Source organism: Lissotriton helveticus, chromosome 4_1 (assembly GCF_964261635.1).
Source record: "Lissotriton helveticus chromosome 4_1, aLisHel1.1, whole genome shotgun sequence".
NCBI classification, from domain to species: Eukaryota; Metazoa; Chordata; class Amphibia; order Caudata; family Salamandridae; genus Lissotriton; species Lissotriton helveticus.
This window is the reverse complement of record NC_136063.1, coordinates 569,683,276-569,706,291: the sequence shown is the minus strand read 5'-3', so window position 1 is coordinate 569,706,291 and position 23,016 is coordinate 569,683,276. Positions and strand designations below refer to the sequence as shown.

The following is a 23,016-nucleotide window of genomic DNA, read 5'->3' as shown; positions in this document are numbered from 1 at the left end:
AAAACAGTAAATTATTTCATATGTGTATCATGATTCTGCAACAATCCGCAACACATTACATGCCCCAAGGTATCAGGGTAACATTTTAGGACTGTCGGGTTAGTTTGGCTAATACTCTGTTGAATATTTGAACCATCACTGTGTGTACAAAGCCATTTCTTTGTTATTGCAGCCATTGTTCATACTAACCTTACAGTTGTATACTACTCATTACCATGTATTTTCACTAATTGTATGTGACAGGTGGCCACGCCCCTTTGGTCCGCAGGGCTATATTGGAATCATTCCATATCTGTTTTAAATAAGTCCTTATAATGTTATGATGAGATGTGTTCTTTTTAATTGGTCCTTTTGATAAGATTGGCATCTTTCAATCTTTTGTAGGATAATGATAATTTGTGGATCAAGGCTTATAAAATGATACTGTAATGAAAGCAAACGTGTATAAAATGATAAGCTAAGATTTTGAATCAAAGTGCATGAAATGATACTGTAATGAAATTAAAAGCGTATAAAAAAAGATCAGATCTGTAAATTTCTGAGGCACTTGCCCATGCGTGTCTTGTTTTAGGTGTGTTAAGGGACTCTGTAAGCACAATATTGTTTGTAGCATAGAATGCTGTAATATGCAAGTTTCCGATCACATTATTGAAAAGAATGATAATGCGTTTTAGGCAAAATAAATTTTATTAATTGTAAAATAAGCACGGATGAAGTTTTATATTTATGCAATATTTACAATTTAATTGAAAACCTCTTTACATAACAGAAAAACACAGTATTTAGGAAATTACAGTGTCATTATGTGGAATTACATATATTTGCCCCCATTTAGTCACAGTAAAAAAGATATACACGCTTATAGTGGTGAAATGCGGAAGTTATTAAACACATATGTCCGCGGCATATAAATCACAGTATCAATAGAAAACATAAAATCTGTTATTTCTATACCATGGGGCATAATGTATTTGATAACTACCAATACCTCATGATTCCACTATAAGTTTGAATATCTTTTTTTAATGTCACTAAATGTGGTCCTATATATGTAATTCCATATGAGACTGTAATAACCTAAAACTGTGTCTTTATGTTATGTAAAGAGGTTTTCAATTAAACTGTAAATACTGCATTAAAATAAAACTGTTGCCGAGCTTTTTTGTCATTTAATAAAATCTATTTTCCTAAAACGCGTTATCATTCTTTTCAATAATGTGATGATATGAAATTTACCAAATATTACAGCAATTCAATGTTACAGCCACAATATTTTGATTAGAGTCCCTAAACACCCCTGAAACAAAACATGCCCGAGCATGCGCCTCAAAAATCTACAGATCTGATATCATTTTATACACTTGATTTAATTAAAGAATCATTTTATACGCCTTGATTCTAAATATTAACTTATTTTATATGATGCTGATTTTATTACAGTATTATTGTATAAGCCTTGATCCACAAATTATTATTCTATAAAACATCGAAAGACACCGATCTTATCAAAACATTATAGGGACCGATTAAAAACAGATATGGGCCGATTCCAATATAGCCCCACAGACCAAAGGGGCATGGCAACCTCTCATATTCAATTGGCAAAAATATATGTTGATGAGGTAGTATACAACCTACACTAATCCGGAGCCCAATACATTTGTAGCACTTTAACGCACGTGTGTTCTCTGTTTGGTTTGTGTATATATATATAGTAGTTGGACTAGAGAAAGTCTCTAATTTACTAACATCTTAACTCCCTTTGAAGCTAGGCAAATTGGCTAGAAAAGATACCAATCAGTGTTTCATTACATAGGAATGTTTATTGGGCCAAAAATTTAACAATTTAACAAATGAGTGCATTGTGGTGTAGTGAAGGATGTTGTTGTCTCGTTCATACTCAAATTGTGAATGATTGTTTTTCCTCACAGAGTACCCCAAATTGTGCTCAACATTGATCTCGCTCCAACTATTCTGGACATTGCCGGCCTGGATGCACCGCCCGACATGGATGGCAAATCTATCTTAAACCTTTTGGACATAGATAAACCAGGAAACAGGTTAGTTTTCAGACAATTGTTACAGTGCACTACGTGCAAATCCTTCGCATCCTCACTCCACTCCTTGATTATCCATCTGCCTCAAATATCTTGTTTTGCCTTCAGATCTCCACAATACACTCTCACTCTATGTGATATCTGTTGTTCTGGAAGTGTTCACCACAAGCACCTTACAAAAACTGAAAAGCCTGCAATGTGTCCTAGGTGTTATTGTCTGTTATAAGAACATTTTGTTGAAAACATTTTTGCTCTTGTGCCTCCCAGAAGTGGCCTTTATCTGGCATGTTGGTACCAATCTTCTAATATTAATTAATTGTTAGACCTTGAAAGACCGTGTTGCAGACAGGCAAGGCTAAAGGGTGTGTTGGTGTTGTGTACTGAAATGCGAAGGTGGGCAGTTATGTTTGCATGATCGGGAAATGAGGGTTACGGGGAATTGGGTTAGCAAACAAAGGCTGTTCAGTCTTTGCCATAAGCCCACTATGCTTTAATGGTCACAAGCAGTGAGTTTTGAGTTGGCGCTGGGGTTTTGAGTAGTTGATGCATTAAATATTTAGGTATTTTTAGTGATTTGTTCTATTTGTCCTGTATTTTTTCTATCCTTGACTCTAGTATGGATATGGTGAGTTGGAGCATCAGGTGAAGCAGATTAGCTCCAGACTAACCGGGAATAGCTTGGTTACCCGTCTGTACATCTTTTCTTTATGGAAGAGAGTAGCTTTGAGCCGTGCCATGGTATACATATTGTTTTACAGGCCGCCTCCTAGATGATGAGTTTACTTCCTAGCTTGGGGGTGACTAAGGGATGAAGGGAGGACTTTTAAATGGGCATGGTCTTGTAAATGTGTAGACCATGAAGATGGCTGACATCTCTGTCTCTAAATTGGAGTGGTGTGCATGTTGTGAAGATCGTGCTCTTTTTACTTGTAAAAAACTGACACATTTCTCCAGCAGTGTGCTCACACAGGGAAATACTTACGGTGTAGTTGCACTCCTCAAGTGGCATACCATATAAAACATGCCAGGCATCTGCGTGCCAAGAACAACCACTCTGTGTACAGGATACATGCTCTGCTGACTCTGAATGCCTTGCTTTGTCCCACCAGTGTTGACATTGGCAGTGCCTTTTAAGTTTCCAACAATGAATTCAAAGTGCTACATTATAATCAGGGAAGGCACCGAATTGAGGGACGGTCTGGCTTATTCTAACTGCATTGTGATTTGCAGTCTATATTTCTGTCTGCTGACATATCGTCAGCTGTGATATTTCCTCAAGGTTAACTGGCCTAAAATACAGCCTCAGTGCTCTCTAGAAATGCATTGCTTTACACAAGGAGCAGTGTACCTGATGGCAGTATGAGGGTCCCCATGTTTTTGTCTCTTAAAGTGTATCACACATTTGTGCCCCACTCTGAAACATCTGCTTACATTTGTATGCTGAGAAGAAGGCTTTGTGTACAACGGTATAGTATCCCTAAAAGGCAGTCCGCAACCTACCTGTCCTGTATGTTATGAAAGTATTCAGTCTTCTTGCAAAACTCATATCCGTGCCACCATAACAGTATTCTTTGTGCACAGATTCAAAAAATGCCCACTACAGTGTTCATGTTATAGTGTGGGACACACACGTTACGTAATGCCATGTCATTTGTAGAATCTAACATATGTCTGTCGATAACCAGGACTAAAGTGCCTTCTAAGCTATTATAGTCTATACACATATATCTGCCTGTGAAATTTAGACAGCCTTATTCATCTTTCTACATTTGTCCTTGCATTTGGATGTCAGAATATCAAGGACAGAAATATAGACCTAGGCATATCTTGACTACTGCTAAGTTGTTAACGTAAGCATGCATAGGGAAGTATAGATTTACTATTCTAACTCCACATCTACTTACCTTGAAATATAGTGCAGGTGGACATCGTGGAGTTGATACACGTGCTGGTCATTGTTAAAAACTCAACATTTTGGTACCATGCCGCATTTGCTGTGCCATCACAATCAACCACTAACATTATTTTTGATTTTGGACTAGAGATTTATCGAAATGTCAGATTCCCTTGTTTGAGAAGCCAAAATTCGAACTGATAAGTATATAAGTAGGGATTAGGGCTTGAGTTTTAACTATTTATATGTATTTGTGCATATGTCGATGTATGTATGTATATTCCAACAAACTGTGATTCACCTTCTTATGGGTCACATGTGACCACCAAAATGACGAAACATGCTGTGGCTCCAATTTACAAAAATGCCTGTTTGTTTAAATAAGTACAGCAACAATCCTGACGCGTTTCGGAGCTTCCTGCTCCTTCATAAATACGTTGTTGCTGCACTTATTTAAATAAACACATGCTTTTGCAAACTGGAGGCGCGGCATGTTCCGTCAGTTTGGTGGTCATATGTGACCCGTAAGAAGCTGAATCACAGTTTGTTGGGATTAAAGAAGGTTCGCTTCCCCCACATGTGCTCACTGCAACAAAGAGGCTCGAGTTACAGCTACAAGGTGGATGGAAAAAAAAATGTATGTATATATATATATATATATATATATATATATATATATATATATATACGTGTGTGTGTGTGTATGTATATATGCATATATGTGTGCATATATATATGTGTGTGTGTGTGTGTGTATATATATATATATATATATATATATATATTAAATCAAAGCCAAACTTTGTTTCAAAAATGAGGCGCTGACTCCGTGAATCATAATCCAAACGATATTTAATTGCTCAGTAGCTGCATAGACGCGTTTCGGCGGCTTGCTCCCGCCTTGTTCACTACATCTGCATGAACATTTGTGTAAACTATATATAACCATACATGTTATATATTTTTTTTTTATATGCTGTAGTTTTCCTCCAAACATCCAGTGAAAAACGATAGAAGAATAGGTGACACAAAAAGTTCTTTGTGCCAAAGATATTTAGTTTAAGACACCCTGCATCGCCGCCATGACGCGTTTCAGTCCCACCTGGACCTTGATCACATGACGCGTTGCGAAAGTGAAAAGCCATTTTTAAAGCACCCGTGCAACATTATTTACAACAGCTGTGCAGCAAATTCATGGAGAACAAAGACAGACTGCGGCCGTGTTTCCAATGAGAACATGAATGATGAATAGTAAAAATGTAAAATCATTACACATATTTACAATTTAAAACGATGTTTGCTTAAATGCATTAACATTAAATACAATTTATAAATATATCGAATATAAATATATAAATAAATAAACTTCTATGTACACACTCCATATATATAATAAAATATACAGTGTAGTCATAGCGGAATCATATCATATATTTATATATGTGTGTGTGTTGTAGAGATAAGTAGTATACACACACACAAAGTAATAGAAGGTGCTTTTGTGTGAAGAGGTTTAACCTCCCACCCCTGATTAAAAAGAACCCTAGTAAAGAAAACACGCACACACACACGTGTGTGTGTGTGTGTGTGTGTGTGTATATATATATATATATATATATATATATATATCACAACCCTGTGCTATCTAAAGCCCAACTAATCTTTCTGGGGCTCTGATGGATCATTTTATAATACTAAAAATACATCTGGTGCTTATTCTTGCTTTTGTAAAAATGTTAATTAAGTGGACAACAAAAAAATGATCTTATTGTGTGGGTGTATATATATTATATATATATATATATATATGTATGGATGTGTAGGGTTAACACGTAAATATCACCAACCAAATTAAATACTAAATATTAAAAACTACAAAATAGTTAAAATATTTACAAAGTAATTTAAAATTAAAGAATAATTATAAAATCAATATATATATTTACTATGGCTGAAATTATGGTAACCCAAAATGAATGACTGGAGATAATGCTAATTTGTTATTGTGGAGGTTGAAATAGTAACATACAATCTGCATTTTTTCATCTTCTTCTTTATCAGTCTCCCTATCTTTCCATTTTGTCAGCCTTTTTGTTAATCTGTCTCTTGTGGTCTCACACCCTCCCTGTTTTCTCTCTTAATGCCAATCTCGGTTTCTTTATTCTCTCTGAATCCCTATTTATCTACCTTTCATATGTTTATTCTGCTTTACATTACTTTGTTTGTCTTCCTTTCTGTGTTTTATGTTTACAATTTCACACACCCTTGGTTTTAGTGTACTTGTTTTTAGTGTACTTGTTTTAAAATGTTGGTATTCCGAAATGATACACTCATCACAGTAATATATTTGAGCACACTTGTGTTCAGATTAGATGGCAGACGTATTTGTCATTTTAATTTCAGGTTTCGAACAAACAAAAAGAACAAAATTTGGCGTGACACCTTTCTGGTGGAAAGAGGGTAACTATGAAATTCATAGTGTGCTATTGTATAAAATGTTTGTTTTTGTTGGCTAGTACTTTCAGAGAGTGTGAGTCTGAAGTCAGAAGACCACAGTTCCTGTGCGCTGAGCCTGAGGCTCACTGATTGGGAAAGTCAGCTTTGACTGGCCCTTGCCTCGTTCTGATGATGATAACAAGAAGACAAATTGTAAGTGTTGTCACTATGTACAAGCTTTGTGTATACATATTGGATAACTATGCCGATTAACATAAGCAGCTACGCTAGCAGTCAGTGTTCAAACTTTTAGCAAAATAGGCAGAATTTTCAGACCTTTAGACAGACAGTGTCAAGATGTGCTGCTAGACTTTGAATACGTAGGGTTTATCCTATTATTTATTGTCTTTAAATATCTGGCTCAGTATCAAGTAGGGTGAGCGGTATAATAAGCACATGGTTGCTGCCCATCCACAATTTATTATTCAGTAGATTATGTGTGATAAATGTGGGAGAGGGACTGCTTATTGAATTTAGAAGACAAAGACCAATGTCATGCCCTTAATCCATAAAAAATCTTCTAGTATCTACAGCAAATGCAATACTGTAATCAACTTTTCGAATCATGTCAGAACTTTAGTTCATGTAAAACCTGGGACAAAGTAATTTATAGCAGATGGACAGAAAGTAAAGAGCAAATAGAAAAACAGCAAACCAATAGAACGAGAAACAGTCGAGATGGAGAAGAAGCTGCTTTGGCATGGAATGCACTACCCCTGGCGCTGCGCGGCATACAAGATCGTACAATCTTCAAGAAAAAGTTAAAAACCCTTCTCTTCTAGCAGTTGCTCTGGCTTAAGTCTCATTTTCCCAAGTACGCGCCGGGACTCTGCTGAGTATCTGCGTGCGATATAAATATATATAACATAACATAACAGAAAAGGCAATTTCTGCCTCATAGGCCCTATCAGAAAGCAGTATCTGAATTCCTGGACAGGGTCTGCAACAGTGTTGGCACTGTCACCTTTGCCCCAAGAGTCAGCCCAAATACACGACTAACTAGTCATTCTAGCATTTTTCTCCTTGGGATGCAAGCTAGGGGCCTAGTATCAAAGGTGGATTGGCTGCCATGACCCAAACATGCCCTATTAGCCCTATTTTGGTCATGGTCCCCTGATGTGTGGGGCTGATTTGAAATGTTTTGCCAGGGTAGAGATTGGTTTCCAGTATGGACCTACCCATATAGCAGACACTTTTGCAGTGGAGAACAGCAACTTAATCTTACTCCTGCAATCCCTGTCACTAAATCTCAAAACCAAGCCGGTGTCGCTTCCTTATTCTCGAGCCCTAGCTAACTTTATCCTTGCCAGTGGTTAGTGCCCCTGAGAAAAGCTCTCAAACCCCCATGACTAATCAAATCTCGCTAAATATGTCATGGCTTTAAATGATCCCCTTTATTATTTATTATTCATGTCCTGCAACTTTTTGTTCATCAAAAACTTACTAGAAAACAGGATTTACATATTACAACTCACTACAGGCCGCGGCTCTTGCTTTCATCAGGCCTAGGATAATGGCTAAGTTCATAGCAGCATTGTACTATTAAATATGGAGTTCTTACAATACATTCTTACTGCTCACTATTCATACCGTCTTTTAAACTTTTTTATTTAGTTTAAAGGAATCAACATAGCATAAGTGTACATGCGGAAAAGTATCCATCAATGAAAGAGCAAGCATATAGTAGCATACAAAGATTATGCAGAAAGTGTCGAAATATTAGTCATGTAATCACAGCATTGTATAAGAAACAAAGGTATTGAGAATTCAAATAACATTTAACAAAGAAGCGTAGTTACCACACATAGATACACTGTAATCCGTTCTACAACAGGTGCTTGAAAATAAACAAGGGGAAAGACTAGTAAGTACAGCTATTTCCTCTGTAGCAGAAAGAAAGAGTCCCACGGTCCACACTGTCGAGGGTAGACGATAGGAATGGAAGAGTCAATATATTACTGTCTGGGGAAGGAAGGACTAGGAGAGGAAGAAGGGTAGAGGATTAGAGAAATGTATGGGGGGCAGTCTGTGGAGCCCCAAGGCTTTATCCCGGGCGTGGCGTCTGTGAGGGGCTAGCATAAGGGTCTATGGAGGTAGACGGCCATGAAGTGAGTTACCAATTAGGATAGGAATGCTTCGATAGTACAGAGCGGGCATCTTGGGACTAGTCAGTGGTCATAGTAGATAATCGCATAAGGGTTGCAACATATCTTTCATCCTAGAGGTTCAGATTGGAGAGAGACATACAGCTCACTAGTAATGTCATATTACATCATGCTGGCGAGCCAGTTGGCAGCGTTGGGGGGCAGGTGCTTACCCCTATGCAGGACAACTTCTTGTTTGGCCAGTAGTAGTGCCATTGCGGTGAACTACTTTTAGGAAGATCTTCTACAGAACCCAGCAGGGCGATAAGGGGATCTGCTTCTAGGTCCATCTCTAACATTTGGGCTGGCTGGGGAAAAATCTCACCTGAGTCATTTTCTATTTGCCTACATGTTCATGTCATGTAGAGAAAGTCTGCACCAAAGGTGTGGCCTTTAGAACAATCAGAAGATCACGACTGGCCATATTTGTGTTGGTCATTAGGACTAATGTAGGCATGCTGCAAAAATTTGAAATTAAGTATCCGACAATGGTTGGGCGAAGCAATCGGGATTGTGCAGCATATCTGTTATGGGTCTCCCTAGATTTCTTTCCCAATAGGTTCTAAGTTTTACATCTAGAGATGGGAGCAGGTCTATACTGGCATTATACAGTTTGGAGACTAATCATCTTCCATCGTGATCGTTAATTACTAATGTTAGGGGAGGTAACTCGTCTGGTGCTATCGGATAAGTCAATATGGTAGTTCTCAATGCGTTCTGTACGCAATGCAGGACTAAAAATTCCATGAGTGGAGTCTCAGTGAAGCACATGTCCCTAGAGTGTGTTAATGCATTTACCTCCAGGAATAACTCTCCAAAATGTAAAGGCCATAACGTGACAAGCTACATTTTACCAGGGTTTCGTACGTCATGGAGATCCAAGGGTCATCTGTCAGTGTTAAGGCGGGAGAGTGCCACCCAGAAGTCGTTTTAGTTTCCTCCATGCCCAGCAGGTAGTGGAAAGGGTTTGAACATCCTTCTGTCTGGAGGGATCCCATTAGGAAGTATGGAGGCAAGCGGAGTAGACGCAGAAAGGTCACCTCGGGTTTGCTGCACAGCAGTCTGGCATCCACATGGTACCCATGAAGGGCATATTGGCATTGAGGAGCCCGATAATAAAGTTGGAGGTGGGATACTCCAAACCTGCCTCTCTCGTAGGGGAGCACCATCATGTCCCAGCTAATGCGAGGTCGCCTACCGGCCCAAATGAGTTTGAGGAGTAGGCTGCGCAGTGCAAGGAAGAACAAGTTGGTGAGCAGTATGGGAATATTAAGGAGTAAATAAAGTAATCCGGGGAGAATCACCAATCCTACCGGCCCTCAGAAGTCATACTTCATGTCATCACCATCTTTTGTGGAAACAAATTAATATCATTCCTGGGTTTTACCCACCTATGCCATGTAATCCTGAATCTCTATATACCCTTGGATTATACCTGTTCAAGATTGCACTCAACTTGCCATCTTTGTATTGTTCATCTGTTGGATCATCACAGCAAGAATGTAGCATACATTGCCTAGGTTTTTTGGTCTCTTATTGCCCCCATCTGTTTTCCTTGCTTAACTTTTTCTGATGTTCTGTTTTTAATTTATTTTCTGTCTCTCCGCTCTAAACTCACCTTTCTCTGTTTCCATATTTTGTGGGTTAGTGTTTTGACTTGTAACTTAAATATTGGACCTCGGTTTACCTCAGTCTGCTTTGCAGCAGATGTAGGTTGCAGAAAGGAATTGATGACCTGCACAGTGAAAGATTACATAGGCGTGAGATATTCACTGTGGCAAACAGATGCTTCTATGGCAGCTTCTCTTCTCGCTTGCGTGTCAAATTCTTTATAGGAGGCCAAAGAAGGATATGTGGCTCTCAGATCAATACAGTGGGGTTATTCCAGATAGTTTTCTGGCAGTCAGATTTCTTACAAATGATTTTCAGCTGGGGGTGAGTTGTAGGTGGCTTCCAAACAGGTGTCCATGAGCCTGGATTAACTCATTTAGGATTCAATGGATAGCTTTATTGATCAAGAAAATACTGCAAGTGTGGCTGGCCTCTCTGAAGACTGAAATATGTTGCAAGATTCTCACACCAGCACAGAGGTTTTTCTTCAATCTTAACTCTTGATAAAACAGAAAGCTCTTCAGTATAGTACGTAATGCTCTGTCTCACAACTTGGGATGATGGCAGGAAATCCTTAACCTTGAATGAGGGATTTATTTCCAGTAAAGTAGCCTATGAAAAGATCCCTTAAAGGAATCACTCTCTGTTTTCTTGACCGTGGGAGAGAATGGCAGCACACTGAGGAATGCCTTGCTTCTTTCTGAAATCTCATGTTCACTTCTATCAGAAATACTTAAAAAGAATTTGGAACAAACACTGCATCCGATTGGGCCCTTCTTGTTGAAAAGATCAAAAACTGTTGACTTGGGTGCCTGGCCACCTTCCAATAAACCTCCCAGGGTCCCATTAGCGCTGCCCCATGAGAACAAAATGTGACCGCACTTCATTTCCAAAGGCAATTTCATCCTTCAGTAAGAGACATTTTAGACAGCCCATTCTTCAGTAGATCATAACTTAGCAGCAACATTCCACAGTTTGTTTTAAATTATACTTTTGCAAAACTTTAACTGAACTAGGAGTTTTAGTATAATCTCAAACTGTGTCCAGGTTTGCCTGGTGACTCCATTTTCCAGTCCTGAGCTTTCATTTGATGATGCCTACTAGCATCTGTAGTCTTCCTTGGATTTAAAGACTAGAAGACAATGATTTGGAAAAGTTGTTTCCAGAGCTTGGGATCCCGAGTTGAGTGGAGCTTGCGAGCTCAGGAGTAACATCAAGAGATATCCAGGGATATAGCGGCCTCTATTAGATATCTGCACAGGCTCAGACCTGTCCACTTGAATCAGTTGTGAAGACATGCAGGCCTTAAACTAAAAAGATTAAAGGCCAATATCGTAGAACAATTTATGTAATATAGAAAAATGTTGGTGAACATCTAGTCAGTGTTCTTAATCAGCTATGGTCATTGGTTAACTGTATCTATCAATGATGCTTTTAATCTTTAATTGGCTGTCTTGGACATCTGCATGCCATTGATTCAAAATATTATTTTTCACATTAGCATGTTCCTAGATTTTTGTTTACTTGTGTCTTTGTTGTATCCCAGTTTCTAAGCCAGAGTTGACTCATCTATTGTATACTTATGAAAACAATTGGTTTTCACCATGCGTCATTCCTTAAGACAATGGAGTCACTTTATCTACATATTTATTACTTAAGGTGTCACTTTTTCAGAGGTAGTTGAAAATGTTAGCTACACAAACTGCTTAATGTCTCACTTCCATTCAAAGAAAATTCTTGCGGAAGAAGGAAGAACCCACCAAAAACACCCCACAGTCCAATCACTTACCGAAATATGAGCGGGTGAAAGAGCTGTGTCAGCAAGCACGTTACCAGACTCCTTGTGAGCAGCATGGACAGGTAAGCACAAAATGTGTCCTAGAATGTAGCACCTTCCGATGGTGACTAATAGACAAGTATTGTACTACTAATCTGCTAGGCAACCTGCTCGCACATCTATATTTCGTTAGGTTGACTTACGTTTCATTCGCCTCTTTGAATGAGTAGCGGTGGCATGAGTAATTCAGCACTTAGAAAACAAATGAGTATCTAACTCTGCTTAATAATGTGATATTGTTCTTTTATTTTTACATCAGCACCTATTCTTTAGAGCCCAGCACGCTATATAAATGCTGCATGGAATTCAAGCAATAACGTAATGTGTTAATGAGTGCTTTCCAAATGGCTTAACATGAAATTGCTAAATTCCAGTGGGTGTAACATTCCACTCATAATTAACTGTAACTTACGTAAGGAGTATTGCTAAGACTTTAGGAACATTTTGTAAGAATTTGGAATTGCTAGGTATGAAGTATCATCCTAGATCTTCCAAACATCTGAGTAGTGTTTAGGCCTCTGTGAACTTTAAATTACGCCGTGGTAATTCACCTAATTTTGGGAATGTGTTAAGCATGTTTTACGCAAAATCCCCGAAATTACACCATTACACCACTTGATCTAATTGTGTGCCATTCACTGGCGACTTTTGTTTGCGACTCTTTAGTTTATAGCCTCACACCAAAAATTGACGCAAGGACACATTTTGCGCTAAAATAGAGCACAAAATTATGGATTTGCATTTCGTATAATTTTGCTTAAATTTTGTATAAATACGTGAAAGCAACTTATGTGAAATTCGTATATCTCTTGTACTTTTATTGGCTAATAGAACTGACTGCAGTAGGCTGGAACAGCCATGTCAATATTTGGGCATTGTGACCTGCCTCTCCGTCTTTCTGCTCCATTTTAGATTGTCAGTTGACTTTTCCCCCCAAAAAATGCAGAACTCGACTGCACAGCAAGCGCAATCATCTGCATTGGCATAAGGAACCCTTCTCTCTGCTAGTCCGTAGTGAGAACTGCAACGAGATGACTCGCTGCTGATTGTTGATCACAGGTTGGAATCTTCATAGCTGCAAGGGCCACTTGTGTTCTTTAGCACAAGCATGTTGGCTGCACTCTTATGCTCTCAGGCTTAGAAATAGGCGCTGTGCTGAAAGGAGGAGTCATCTGAATGCTAAAAGCATGTGGCTGTGTCTCAAACATCTTAGATTTCACCATCACACCCCATCTCTGCTGAGGTCAAAGATCATGTAATCAGCAAGTCAGGGCAGGGTAACTGCCCTCTGTTCAAACGGCGATGATTCAGCGAAGGAAGTCCTGGAGAGAAGCAAGGAAGCCTAGTAACATTAATTGCACCACATCACCTAATTACTCAAAGGAAAAAGTGAAGGTTTACCTCGAACCTACTGGGACGATTCACACGACAAAGCGAAAGTGTTTGTTGTTCGTACTGCTTTTAGTTTTTTTGTACTATTTTTGTACCCACAAAATGCTTTCTCGTTTCTAAAGTGGACACAAGAACACATTCCATACTAAAACACAGCGCCAGGTGCCAGTTTGGCATTTTGCGCAAATACTCGAAATTTTGCAAACATGTTTCATAATTGCACAGAAGTACATTACGCAAAGCAAATTTCACACTCCCCTAGGTAAAACCGGATTAGCAAGTGTGTGCAAAAAAGCAAAGGAATCGTAAGAAAGTTGTGGCAGGTGCTTCAAACGGATGCAGTCCTTTTATTTATTTACTTTGGTTTTGAATATGCCCAGTAGATGAAGCTATCTTTCTGTGCCCCCTTCCAAGACAGATTACTGTTAAAGGAACCAATAGTGATATCATTATATGCAATGCATGAGACCACAAACTCTATAAAAAAAATATAATTTTTTTTTTTTTAAATGTTTCCCATGAGCTTCACTCTCTTATACTAATCTGCACAATACCAAGAACCCATCTAGCTAGGCCTAATGGCTGATTTGTGCACCCACGTCCTTTAATGTAGAACAGTCTTACCTTCCTTACTATGGTGTGTTTAGACTCAAAACTTGCAGCGTCTGTCTGGTGCGTAAATTGGAAGAAGGAGGTGAAACTCTACTGTTAAGCTGCTGAATCCACAGATGATTTTTAATGGGCACAATTAAAAGGGAGCCTGGTGCTCTAGAAAATCACACAGGGGGCAGGAAGGAGAGTGAAAAGAAGCACAGGAAAAAATTTAATCTGCCAATCCCATAGTTTTGCATGCAGCTGAATGAAGTGAGTGAGGTTAGTGAGTAAAGATTCAGCCTTAAAATGGTCCATATCATTTTTTTACATCACAGTTTTTCAAATATACTGGCTAAAAAGTGATGGATTTTAAGGTGGTTCTCAAAAATCTCATGAAAATCCAGTACCTGAGAGTGTGTGCAGAAAGCATGACAACTCTGTCCCAGAAAGTATTTCTATCCTCATAAGAAAGCTGTCTGCCAGTGCCCCGGTACTGTACATGCTTGAGGAATGCATAAGACCAGAGCTTTAAATGGGCCGGTACTGTCAGGTACTGAGTACCAGCACTTTTTGTTTTGAGAAAGAGAGTGCCTGCACTTCTCAAGAGTGACATAATACTTTTCATTGGAGAGTACCGGCCGTTATCAGAAACAAGAGGTACTCTGGTACAGGGTACCACCACTTCTACTTATCCATTTCAAGCACTACATAAGACCATCCAGCCATGAAAGCAGCTCCTGTCCCCAGGCCCACCATGGCCATGTGCCGGCACAGCCCTGAGTATATCCATACTATCGAGCGACTCAAGAGAGACAGAGTTGCGTCTTAATTTCATGAAGAAAGTGTTCCTAAGACCTTGCGAGCAACGCTTCTATTGGTAGCTATAGCATTTGCACAACAAACTTTTTGGAATTGTTTTTTTCGTTTCTTTATCATCCCCCAAACCGGTAATCTATCAGTCTGGAGCACAGTAGTTACTTAAAATATTTACATTGAAGGGAAACATTTTACCAATGCCCACAATCCCCTCCTCCTACTTTTCTATATCAGGCTCTGTATGCCCCTACCTGATGCTGCCACGAGGGAATGCGCTCTCCACAGCAAGGAGCCCGCCCCCTATAGGTCAGGGACTTATTTCGGTGATCTGATTAGGTATCTCTGAAAGGTAACATGAACAGCCTAAAGACTGGATTTTTTTAGGTAAATGTCTCCACCCCAGGTCTCAGAACATATAACCCTAAACTTAATATGCTGAGACCTTTTTGCAGCATGAATCAATGATAGGTTCAGATATATTTGTGCCATATTAAAATCACCTACATAAACTAAAATATCCTAAACTAAAATGAATATTTAGCATTGTATTTTCCTCACATTACAACCCTCTCTGGATGTTTAGATTGTTGATAACTGGATAAACTGCAACCGCCTAAATTTAGAAAATATCACTGTAATTTGTTGCTGGGACTTGCGTCAATATTTCTTTGTGTGATTTTTTTCTGGAAAGGTGCTCTGTGTAATGTGTCCCCCATTACAAGCCAAAGATCAATTGGTCAATAAAACCAGGCATACAAAAGTCACAACTGGAACGGTAATGCAATAATTTCGTTAAATGCGAGCAAAGTGTTTCAGCATCGTGTCATTTTAATTTTGAAGAAATATGGCCTTATATGTAGCAATTTGTTTCTCTAGCGTACCTCAACAATACAAGATATAACCCCGTTTTGAGCCCTAAAGAAGCACGGTCTGAGACGTCTGAATATGAAAGGGTGGTGGCACAAAAAATGCCACATGAGCGGAAAAGCAGGAGGCAACAGTTACTTACTTGTAATTAAATTACTCCTATTCCGTCTCTCACTTTGATTAATTGCATTAGGAGGCTGTCTTCTAACGTAATTAAGCAAAGCGCGAGGGGTGGGGTGCTGAGACGCAATTCAATTGTCCCGTCGGGAACTTTGCCTCCCTCGACTGGCTGCAGCCGCTGTGCCTTACTAGCTCAAAGCTGCTTCCTGGGCTCAGCCAAGGGGTGGTTACAAATATGGTGCTGTTTTTAAATGTTTGAGGCTTGTACCCTGACACGAAAGAAGGACCGCCTGGAATATTTTGGATACTATTTTAACCCTTTTCTAGTTCGCACTTACAACCAAAGCTTCGTGTTTTACCGTCAAATGCGTCTTAAATTGCCCCTGTCCTGAGCCAACAAGTTGTGGTACCTGTCGGTAATGCCCCTGTGGACTGAGCCTCACATCGCCGGATGGCTCGCTTCAGTGTGTTTCTTTCACTCATATTGTGGCATACCCTAAATCTGATTTCAGACCAGCAGGGGCGAACACGGGCCCCTGCGGCCTGGGGGGGGGGGCGGGCTAGCGTGGGCCCTGTTGCAGCCCTCTTCACATTCTTCCTGGGGGCCCTCGTCATTTTACGTTACTCCACTGATGTCAAGGCCGCCATTAAGGGCCAGAGCAGTCCAAGGCGTACACCGTCAATCAAAGAGCAGATCATTTTCTGCGGGGCATTCGGAGGGAGACGTGTAGGTGCGGCGTGGCGTGCCTCCCGTCAGCCATGTTGTCATAAAATAAATACCCGCCAGACCATGCGGCTGTAAAGGTCAGCTTCACGGGCAGCTGCGAGGATGAATAAAAACACACAGACCGTGAGAGCCGGGCCGAGGTGTCGGGTGACCAACCCTGAGATGACAGCCAGCATTTACACGCTGTTAAAGCCATGTTGGCGCTTTGACAGTGTTCGGGGGTTTGCGCGCAGGGCTGGCCGATGAAAGAAGAAGGCTCATATTCTTTCAGGAAACCGCCCGGCACCGGCTGCGATGACAGAACCTGGCGCTGGGACCTGCAGATCCCCTGCAGATCGCCTCGCTCTGCTGGCATCAAGGTCAGCCATCATCTGTGCAGCAGGTGCAGTGGCGCCAGGCTTGGGGCGCGAGTGACCCTCTGCACCCCAATTAAGGCTGTCCGTGACTGCCCAACTCGGAGGCAAGAGGCCTGGAGAGCATTTACTGGTCGCTTTACGGCCAGTGACACCAGCTGGGCCGCGGTCTGTCACATGTCCACCCAGAGACGGCCGTGCTCGGACAGTGCCCTGGTCAGACAGACCTGTGGCGCCCTCGCTACTGCTGAATAAAATGAGGCGTGGGGGGGTGTGTCCTAATTACAGTATTGGCCTCTGAACACAAACACCTTCACTCCAGCGCCCCCAACGCACAATAAACACCCATTAGCTCTGGCATGCTAATTCAAAGTGGTTCCTACTGAATCACGGAGCATGAGGGGGCTGCTGTTTGACGGTCTGTAATGCAGACAGTTCTGCAGCCCCTGTAGATTGCCCCAGCTCTTGAGGGCAGCTGAGGTGTCTCGCACAGCGCCGCCGCTGGGCTGGACCATTCCTCTCAGGCACCTGATCTGGACCACGGGGGCCACTCATGCTTGCACGGGAAATACTGAGCTGCACAGTCCCGTATGGATCCCTCCCCACTCATCAGCTCTTTACACTTTCCATGTCTTTATAATGGGCAGGAAAGCAATTTAGAGACCGAGAAATGCCGGCAGAAAGTTTTTTTTGCGTGGATTCTGTTTACACCAAAACCTAGGAGCAGCTTAATTCGGCCTCATGCCTGGACCGAGCCCCACCCACGTCAGGTCTCCGATGATCCCTTGCATTCCCTGCAGGCATGTTTAGTGCCAGAGTCCTACAGCACAGCCGCCGCCCTCTCTCCTGCTGCACTCCTCCTGTGTATCACTCAGGGCAGTCAGAAGTGTCTCGCTGGATGCGACGACAGACACCGTGAATGAATAGCCCGCGGTGACTGCCTTATGGGAACCACGAAGGTGGGGGTTTCATCCGCATTGAGAAGCTGCGCCCCTGCATGGAGGGCGCGGTGGCTATTTTAAACTGGGCGTCCTGCTGTGCCAACCCAGCTAAAAAAGACTGCTTAGGCCCGGTGTCAGGCGTTAAAACAAAAAACTGGTGTCTAAAGTCAAAGATTCTAACAGCCACTGCGCCACTGATTATGCACATGGAGACTTCCGCTGACCACAGCAATGCATAAAAGGTGATTCGAAGCCTTTTTTTCCAGACATTCTTTTATTCTTATTCTGGTTTTGGACAAATGAGTTATTCAGAGAATGTGGTTCTTCATACTTTCGTGTGCGATTTCCCCATATCTAGGGGCGGCTGGTACCTTTTGAAAATGGTGGGCGAGTGAAGTGCCTCACCACTTCCCAAAAAACAAAACACCTCCTCCCTCCAAAAGCCAAAATAAAATACCCCCCCCCCTCCAAAAGCCCAAAATAAAACAACCCCTCCCTCCAAGGGTCGGAAAAAACAACTAGCATAACATTAAATAAGTAAAATAAATGGTACTTTGCCCATAGCTGCACGTCCTCCTCAGTGTTCCACTTCTGAATCTGCAGTCGAGCTCCCCTAACCAATCCCGATGCTGCTCTCATGCTGTTAACCAGCCTGGATTGGATGGAGTGGGCTAGCTGGACGCTCCTTCAGTCCCATTAGGCCTGTGCTTGGTCTGAACCCAGCTGTCTTACACAGCTGAGTAGAGAGCTTCAAAGTGCACATGTCACTTTGGCCGGCGTAAGACAGCTGGCCAAAGTGACAAGCGCATTTTGGAGCATCTTGCCAGCCACTGCTCCTGCCCGTCTGCATCAGAGGACACGCCTGCATGTCTCTGGGCTCGGGGTAGGCTGGCTGCTGCAGTAATAAAAACTAAATGTCAATAAAATCTTTTCATTGCCATTTTGTTTTTTTCTGCGTGACTCTCAGTGGGGTGGGGGAACAATGCTCCCCCATCCTAGTGAAGAAACCGCCACTGCCATATCCACATGCTTACGTTTTGTGGTCCACTGCTGTTTTATTTCTGCCCACTTGGTTTGTAGCTCACCTTTATTGTAACATTAATATGCGAGTCTGCCCACTGTCTGAGTACATGTGACAACTTGCCCATGTTTTGTGTCCTTTCATCATTGGCCTCACTCTTTATCACTTGCAGAAGTGGCAGTGCATCGAAGATCCGTCGGGCAAACTGCGAATTCACAAGTGCAAAGCGTCTACAGCGAAGCTGGCCGTCCGGAAGCGAACTCGAAGTATCAACACCCGTGCCTATGGTGGCCGGGACAAGGAGTGTCACTGCGGGGACGTGGACTACAGGCCGGGCAGAGCCCAGAGGAAGGGCCCACGACACTTTCTGAGAACACCGGGCACAAGAAGTAAGTGATGTCAATGTACACAAGTCTTGTGAGTTCTGCTATAGGCACAGTTGTTCCAAGTGCTTCTGTGTTCTCGTTCCACTGAGTGGGGGTGAATGGGGTGTGTTTGTGTTATGTTTATAGCTTCCCTAGTTTCTTAAACTAAACTTGTCGTGGGTTTATGAGGAATCCAGGGCTGGACTGGCCATAGCAGGCACCGGGCATTTCCCAGATTGGCCGCCAGGGTGGAGGCTGATTTTGGGCCCGAGGGGGCCGGTTTTGTTACAGGGGGCCGGTTTTGCAGCATATCTGCAATATCGCCCCCCTGTAGCAAAATCGACTGAAACAGGCCCTGATAAACAGCTCTGTCGCACCCACTCACCTCACTCCCTCACGGGGGCTGGCCGAGCAGTTTACCAGGGCCGGTTTCCAGTCTGGCTCTAGAGGAACCTGTGTGTCGAGGTTAAGCTGCGATATCTAGAAACCATACAGCATCACGTCACACATTCTGCTGTAAACATGGTAGGTGCCTACAAACTTGAAATAGTTGTACACTTGTGCTGCACTGGAGAGCCAATGATCTGAATGGCTAAGGCCCTCTACTGTTTCGCAGCTTAGGTAATGCATGCAGTGCATGACCTGAGGCCTGGTGATTGCGTTGGAGTGAGGAGGTGATTGCATGTGATTGCTTGGGAGTGAGGCGCAGACAGCCAATAGGGCTCCGAATTGTGGGAGTTCTGCATGCTCTCACAGATACACAGCACCAAGAGACAATGGCTGTCTCTTCAAAGCACCAGACACAGCCTGTGCCTACCTGCTCCACAGGATTGTATGGAATTTCAAGGAAAACGATTCAATATCACATAAACTGTCTGTTGGAAACTTTCAGGATGAATGGCATTTAGCATTTCATAGAAACCGATTAATAGAATGACTTTTTTTTTTAAATTGGCTTTTGCATGCCGATCCTTTAAGGTGTAAATCAAACCCTCCAGGATTTCGCGATTGCAAGAAAATCACAATATTGCCACTTTTGTAAAAAGGCAGCGCTTTTTACAAAAGTGCCTGTGAAATTTGGAGAATGCTTAAACTTTTGGCCTCTTGAACGCCCACCAGTGAAGTCGGAGCACTACATTTCTGAAATGTTTTGGTGGAGCAGGCCCTGCGTCTTCTGCAGCAGAGCAACTCTTTCTCTCCTCTTTGGCGCAAATATCCAAACCATTTTAGGTTGGTGTTTGACTCTCTGACTACCACTGGGTGGCGCATTACCCCAGCGAATTCAGCAGCAGAAGTAGACTCCAGCCCCTGACGGTGTGGCCAATCTGTGCTTTCTCTGTTTGGTAATATAAAACCTGCGAGCCTGTGAAACCGAATAGCTCCTCTGCACATCTTTCTGGACTGATTCGTTATGATTCAAAATGTGCACACTCGGCACTACGATGGGGAAGGAGGGGGTGGAGGAGTGGTAATACGTCAGCAGCTAGCAAGATGGCTCAGCAAGTGAACCGCATGCGTGCGGCGGTTATTTTTGCGCTGTGCGGCTTTTTTCTAAAAGCCGCGTTATGCGAGCGGCGCAACTCATGACGAGCTCAGCTCGTCATGAGCACGGAAGTGGTTAAGACAGCTAGTTTAACCTGTAGGTCAGAAGGTTGAATCACAGTAAAGCGGGTCTTAGCTTTTCATCCTTACAAGGGCAATAACCAGAGCCCTCTGTGAGTAAGTATAGCATCTGTTATTTCAATTGCAAAAAAAACAAGTTACTCTTATTTTAGTAATGCTTCAGGTGCCAATAACTTTTATTTGTGTAAGATTTTTGAAAAGTGCTCTAATAATTGTCTGTTCTCACATTCTCCATGTATCCAATGCTGACATTCAGTGTTCTAGTGTGCAGCATTGAAGTAACAACTACCACGCAGCACTGTACCCTGCCTTCTCATCACACCTCATTCCACCCTGGCCCACTCCTTTCCATCCCACTCTATATTACACAACCCTACCCTGTCCCATCAAACCAAACCCCCACCATGCCATCTCATCCCTTCCCTTCCCATCTCTTCCCTCACATCTCATCCCATCCACAACAACTCCCACCTCACCATCCTCTCATTCCATCCCATCCGAACGCAACTCGATCAACCCCAAACCCACCTACCCTATCCTTCTCATCCCATCACCTCGCACCAAAGCCCATCCCATCCCACCCCACCCCTTTTCCCTCCCCATCCCCTATCCCATGGCCTTCCAGCCTACCATTCTCCTATCTCTTTCAATCCACTCACATTCCATCCATTTCACTCCAGTCCCCATTACTTCTCCCCACCCACCCTTTTTCCCATTTCATGCCATCTTCTCCAGGGCACAAGTCGTAAAAAAAGAAGTGGGGGGACGCTGTCACCGGAAGTGACGTCACGACAAGAAGTGACGTCACGAAAGGTGCCAAACTCCTCGTCCCAGAGAGGCCAAAGAGTTAAGTCCAGCTCTTTGGCAGGGGGACGGCGTCCCCCCCAGTAAAATAAGTGGGGGGATGCCGTCCGCCCGCGTGGTACCCCGACTCGAGCCCTGATCTTCTCACGCCCCACCTCACTCACCTGATACCCTTCTCATCCCACCCTGCTTTTACCACACCAACCCCTATTGGATAGGTACTCACAAACCTTTTTCCAGGGGCCAAAAAGTATGGTCTGTGGTGTGACCAAGGGCTGCAATGATCCCAGCAGGGTGGAGCCCGGGAGGCAGGGGGTGGAAGGTGATCATAGTGGAAATGGGGAACCGGCGGACTCAGAGGGCATTATTTTATCAGAATAGCAGATTAATGTGCCTCAAAAATGCAGCAAAATACCCAAATTTGTGCCACAAAATTTGCTAATCCTTGCCTCAATATCCTGGGGTGGGGAGATGAGATCTGGAACATGCAGTGGTAGGAGGTCTTAATTTCAGAAACATTTTTGTTGGAGGAATTTATTTAATTTATTTCAGTGCTTTACTTCAAGGGACATTATTTCAGATCTGTGTCTTTTTCATTGTAAAGAAATTCTTTCGGATGCTTTTAATTTGCGGACCCCTCACCGCGCCTAAACACCATTCCATCCCTGACCTCCTCACAAACCCTAAGCATCATCCATAGCTTCCACCTAAAACCCCCTCACCGCGTCTAAATTACATCCATCTCTGACTATCAAGCTCCACCCATTCCTGAATCCTGAAAGCCCTTTTTAATCCTAAGTGCACCCATCCGGAACACTAGAACCCATCAATACTCCTAAACTTCGCCTGTTCCTCCCATGCCTGGACTCTAAAAAAAACCTCACCACTTCTAAACTCCACCTATCCATGACTCCTAAACTCCACCCATCGCTGACCCCTAAAAACACTCACCCATCCCTACACTCTACCCATTCTTGAACCATAATCTAAACTCCACTTTCCCTTGAACCCTAAAACCCTTCAACACCCTCAACTCCATCCATTCCTGAAACCTAAAACTCTTTCTACCCATAAACTTCACCTATCACTGACCCCTAAAATTCCTCACCACCCCTCAGTGCTATTTTAAGGATTGATGGGGCCCTGAGCAAGATATATTTGGGGCTCCCTTTTTGAAATAACTTTGAATTTTATCACCCATTTCCTGCTCATTGAAGACTGCAAGATGTCAAACAATATTGAAATAGGTGTTAAGTAATCTGAAATGCGGTGGAATGAAAACCAGTTAAAATGTGTTTGGGTGGGTGTCTTAAAATCCTTAAGAAGAGACTGGGTAGGGTAGAGAGAGACCGAA

The 23,016-nt window shown here is 42.4% G+C and overlaps 1 protein-coding gene across 10 annotated transcripts in view; it reads left to right on the top strand.

Moving 5' to 3' along the window:
- SULF1 (sulfatase 1) overlaps nt 1-23,016 on the top strand; it is a 312,442-nt gene that overhangs the window by 226,039 nt on the left and 63,387 nt on the right. For 9 of the 10 annotated variants that reach the window (XR_013610526.1, XM_078687181.1, XM_078687178.1 and 6 more), the window contains 4 exons: nt 1,932-2,060; nt 6,355-6,411; nt 11,933-12,062; nt 19,043-19,259. Coding sequence is in view for 9 of the 10 variants with exons in the window: in XM_078687181.1 (XP_078543307.1) it covers nt 1,932-2,060; nt 6,355-6,411; nt 11,933-12,062; nt 19,043-19,259 (533 nt within the window). In the remaining variant the exon portion in view is untranslated. Of the gene's footprint in view, nt 1-1,931; nt 2,061-6,354; nt 6,416-11,932; nt 12,063-19,042; nt 19,260-23,016 lie in introns of those variants that run through there. The other variant, XM_078687187.1, reaches the window with a different exon arrangement.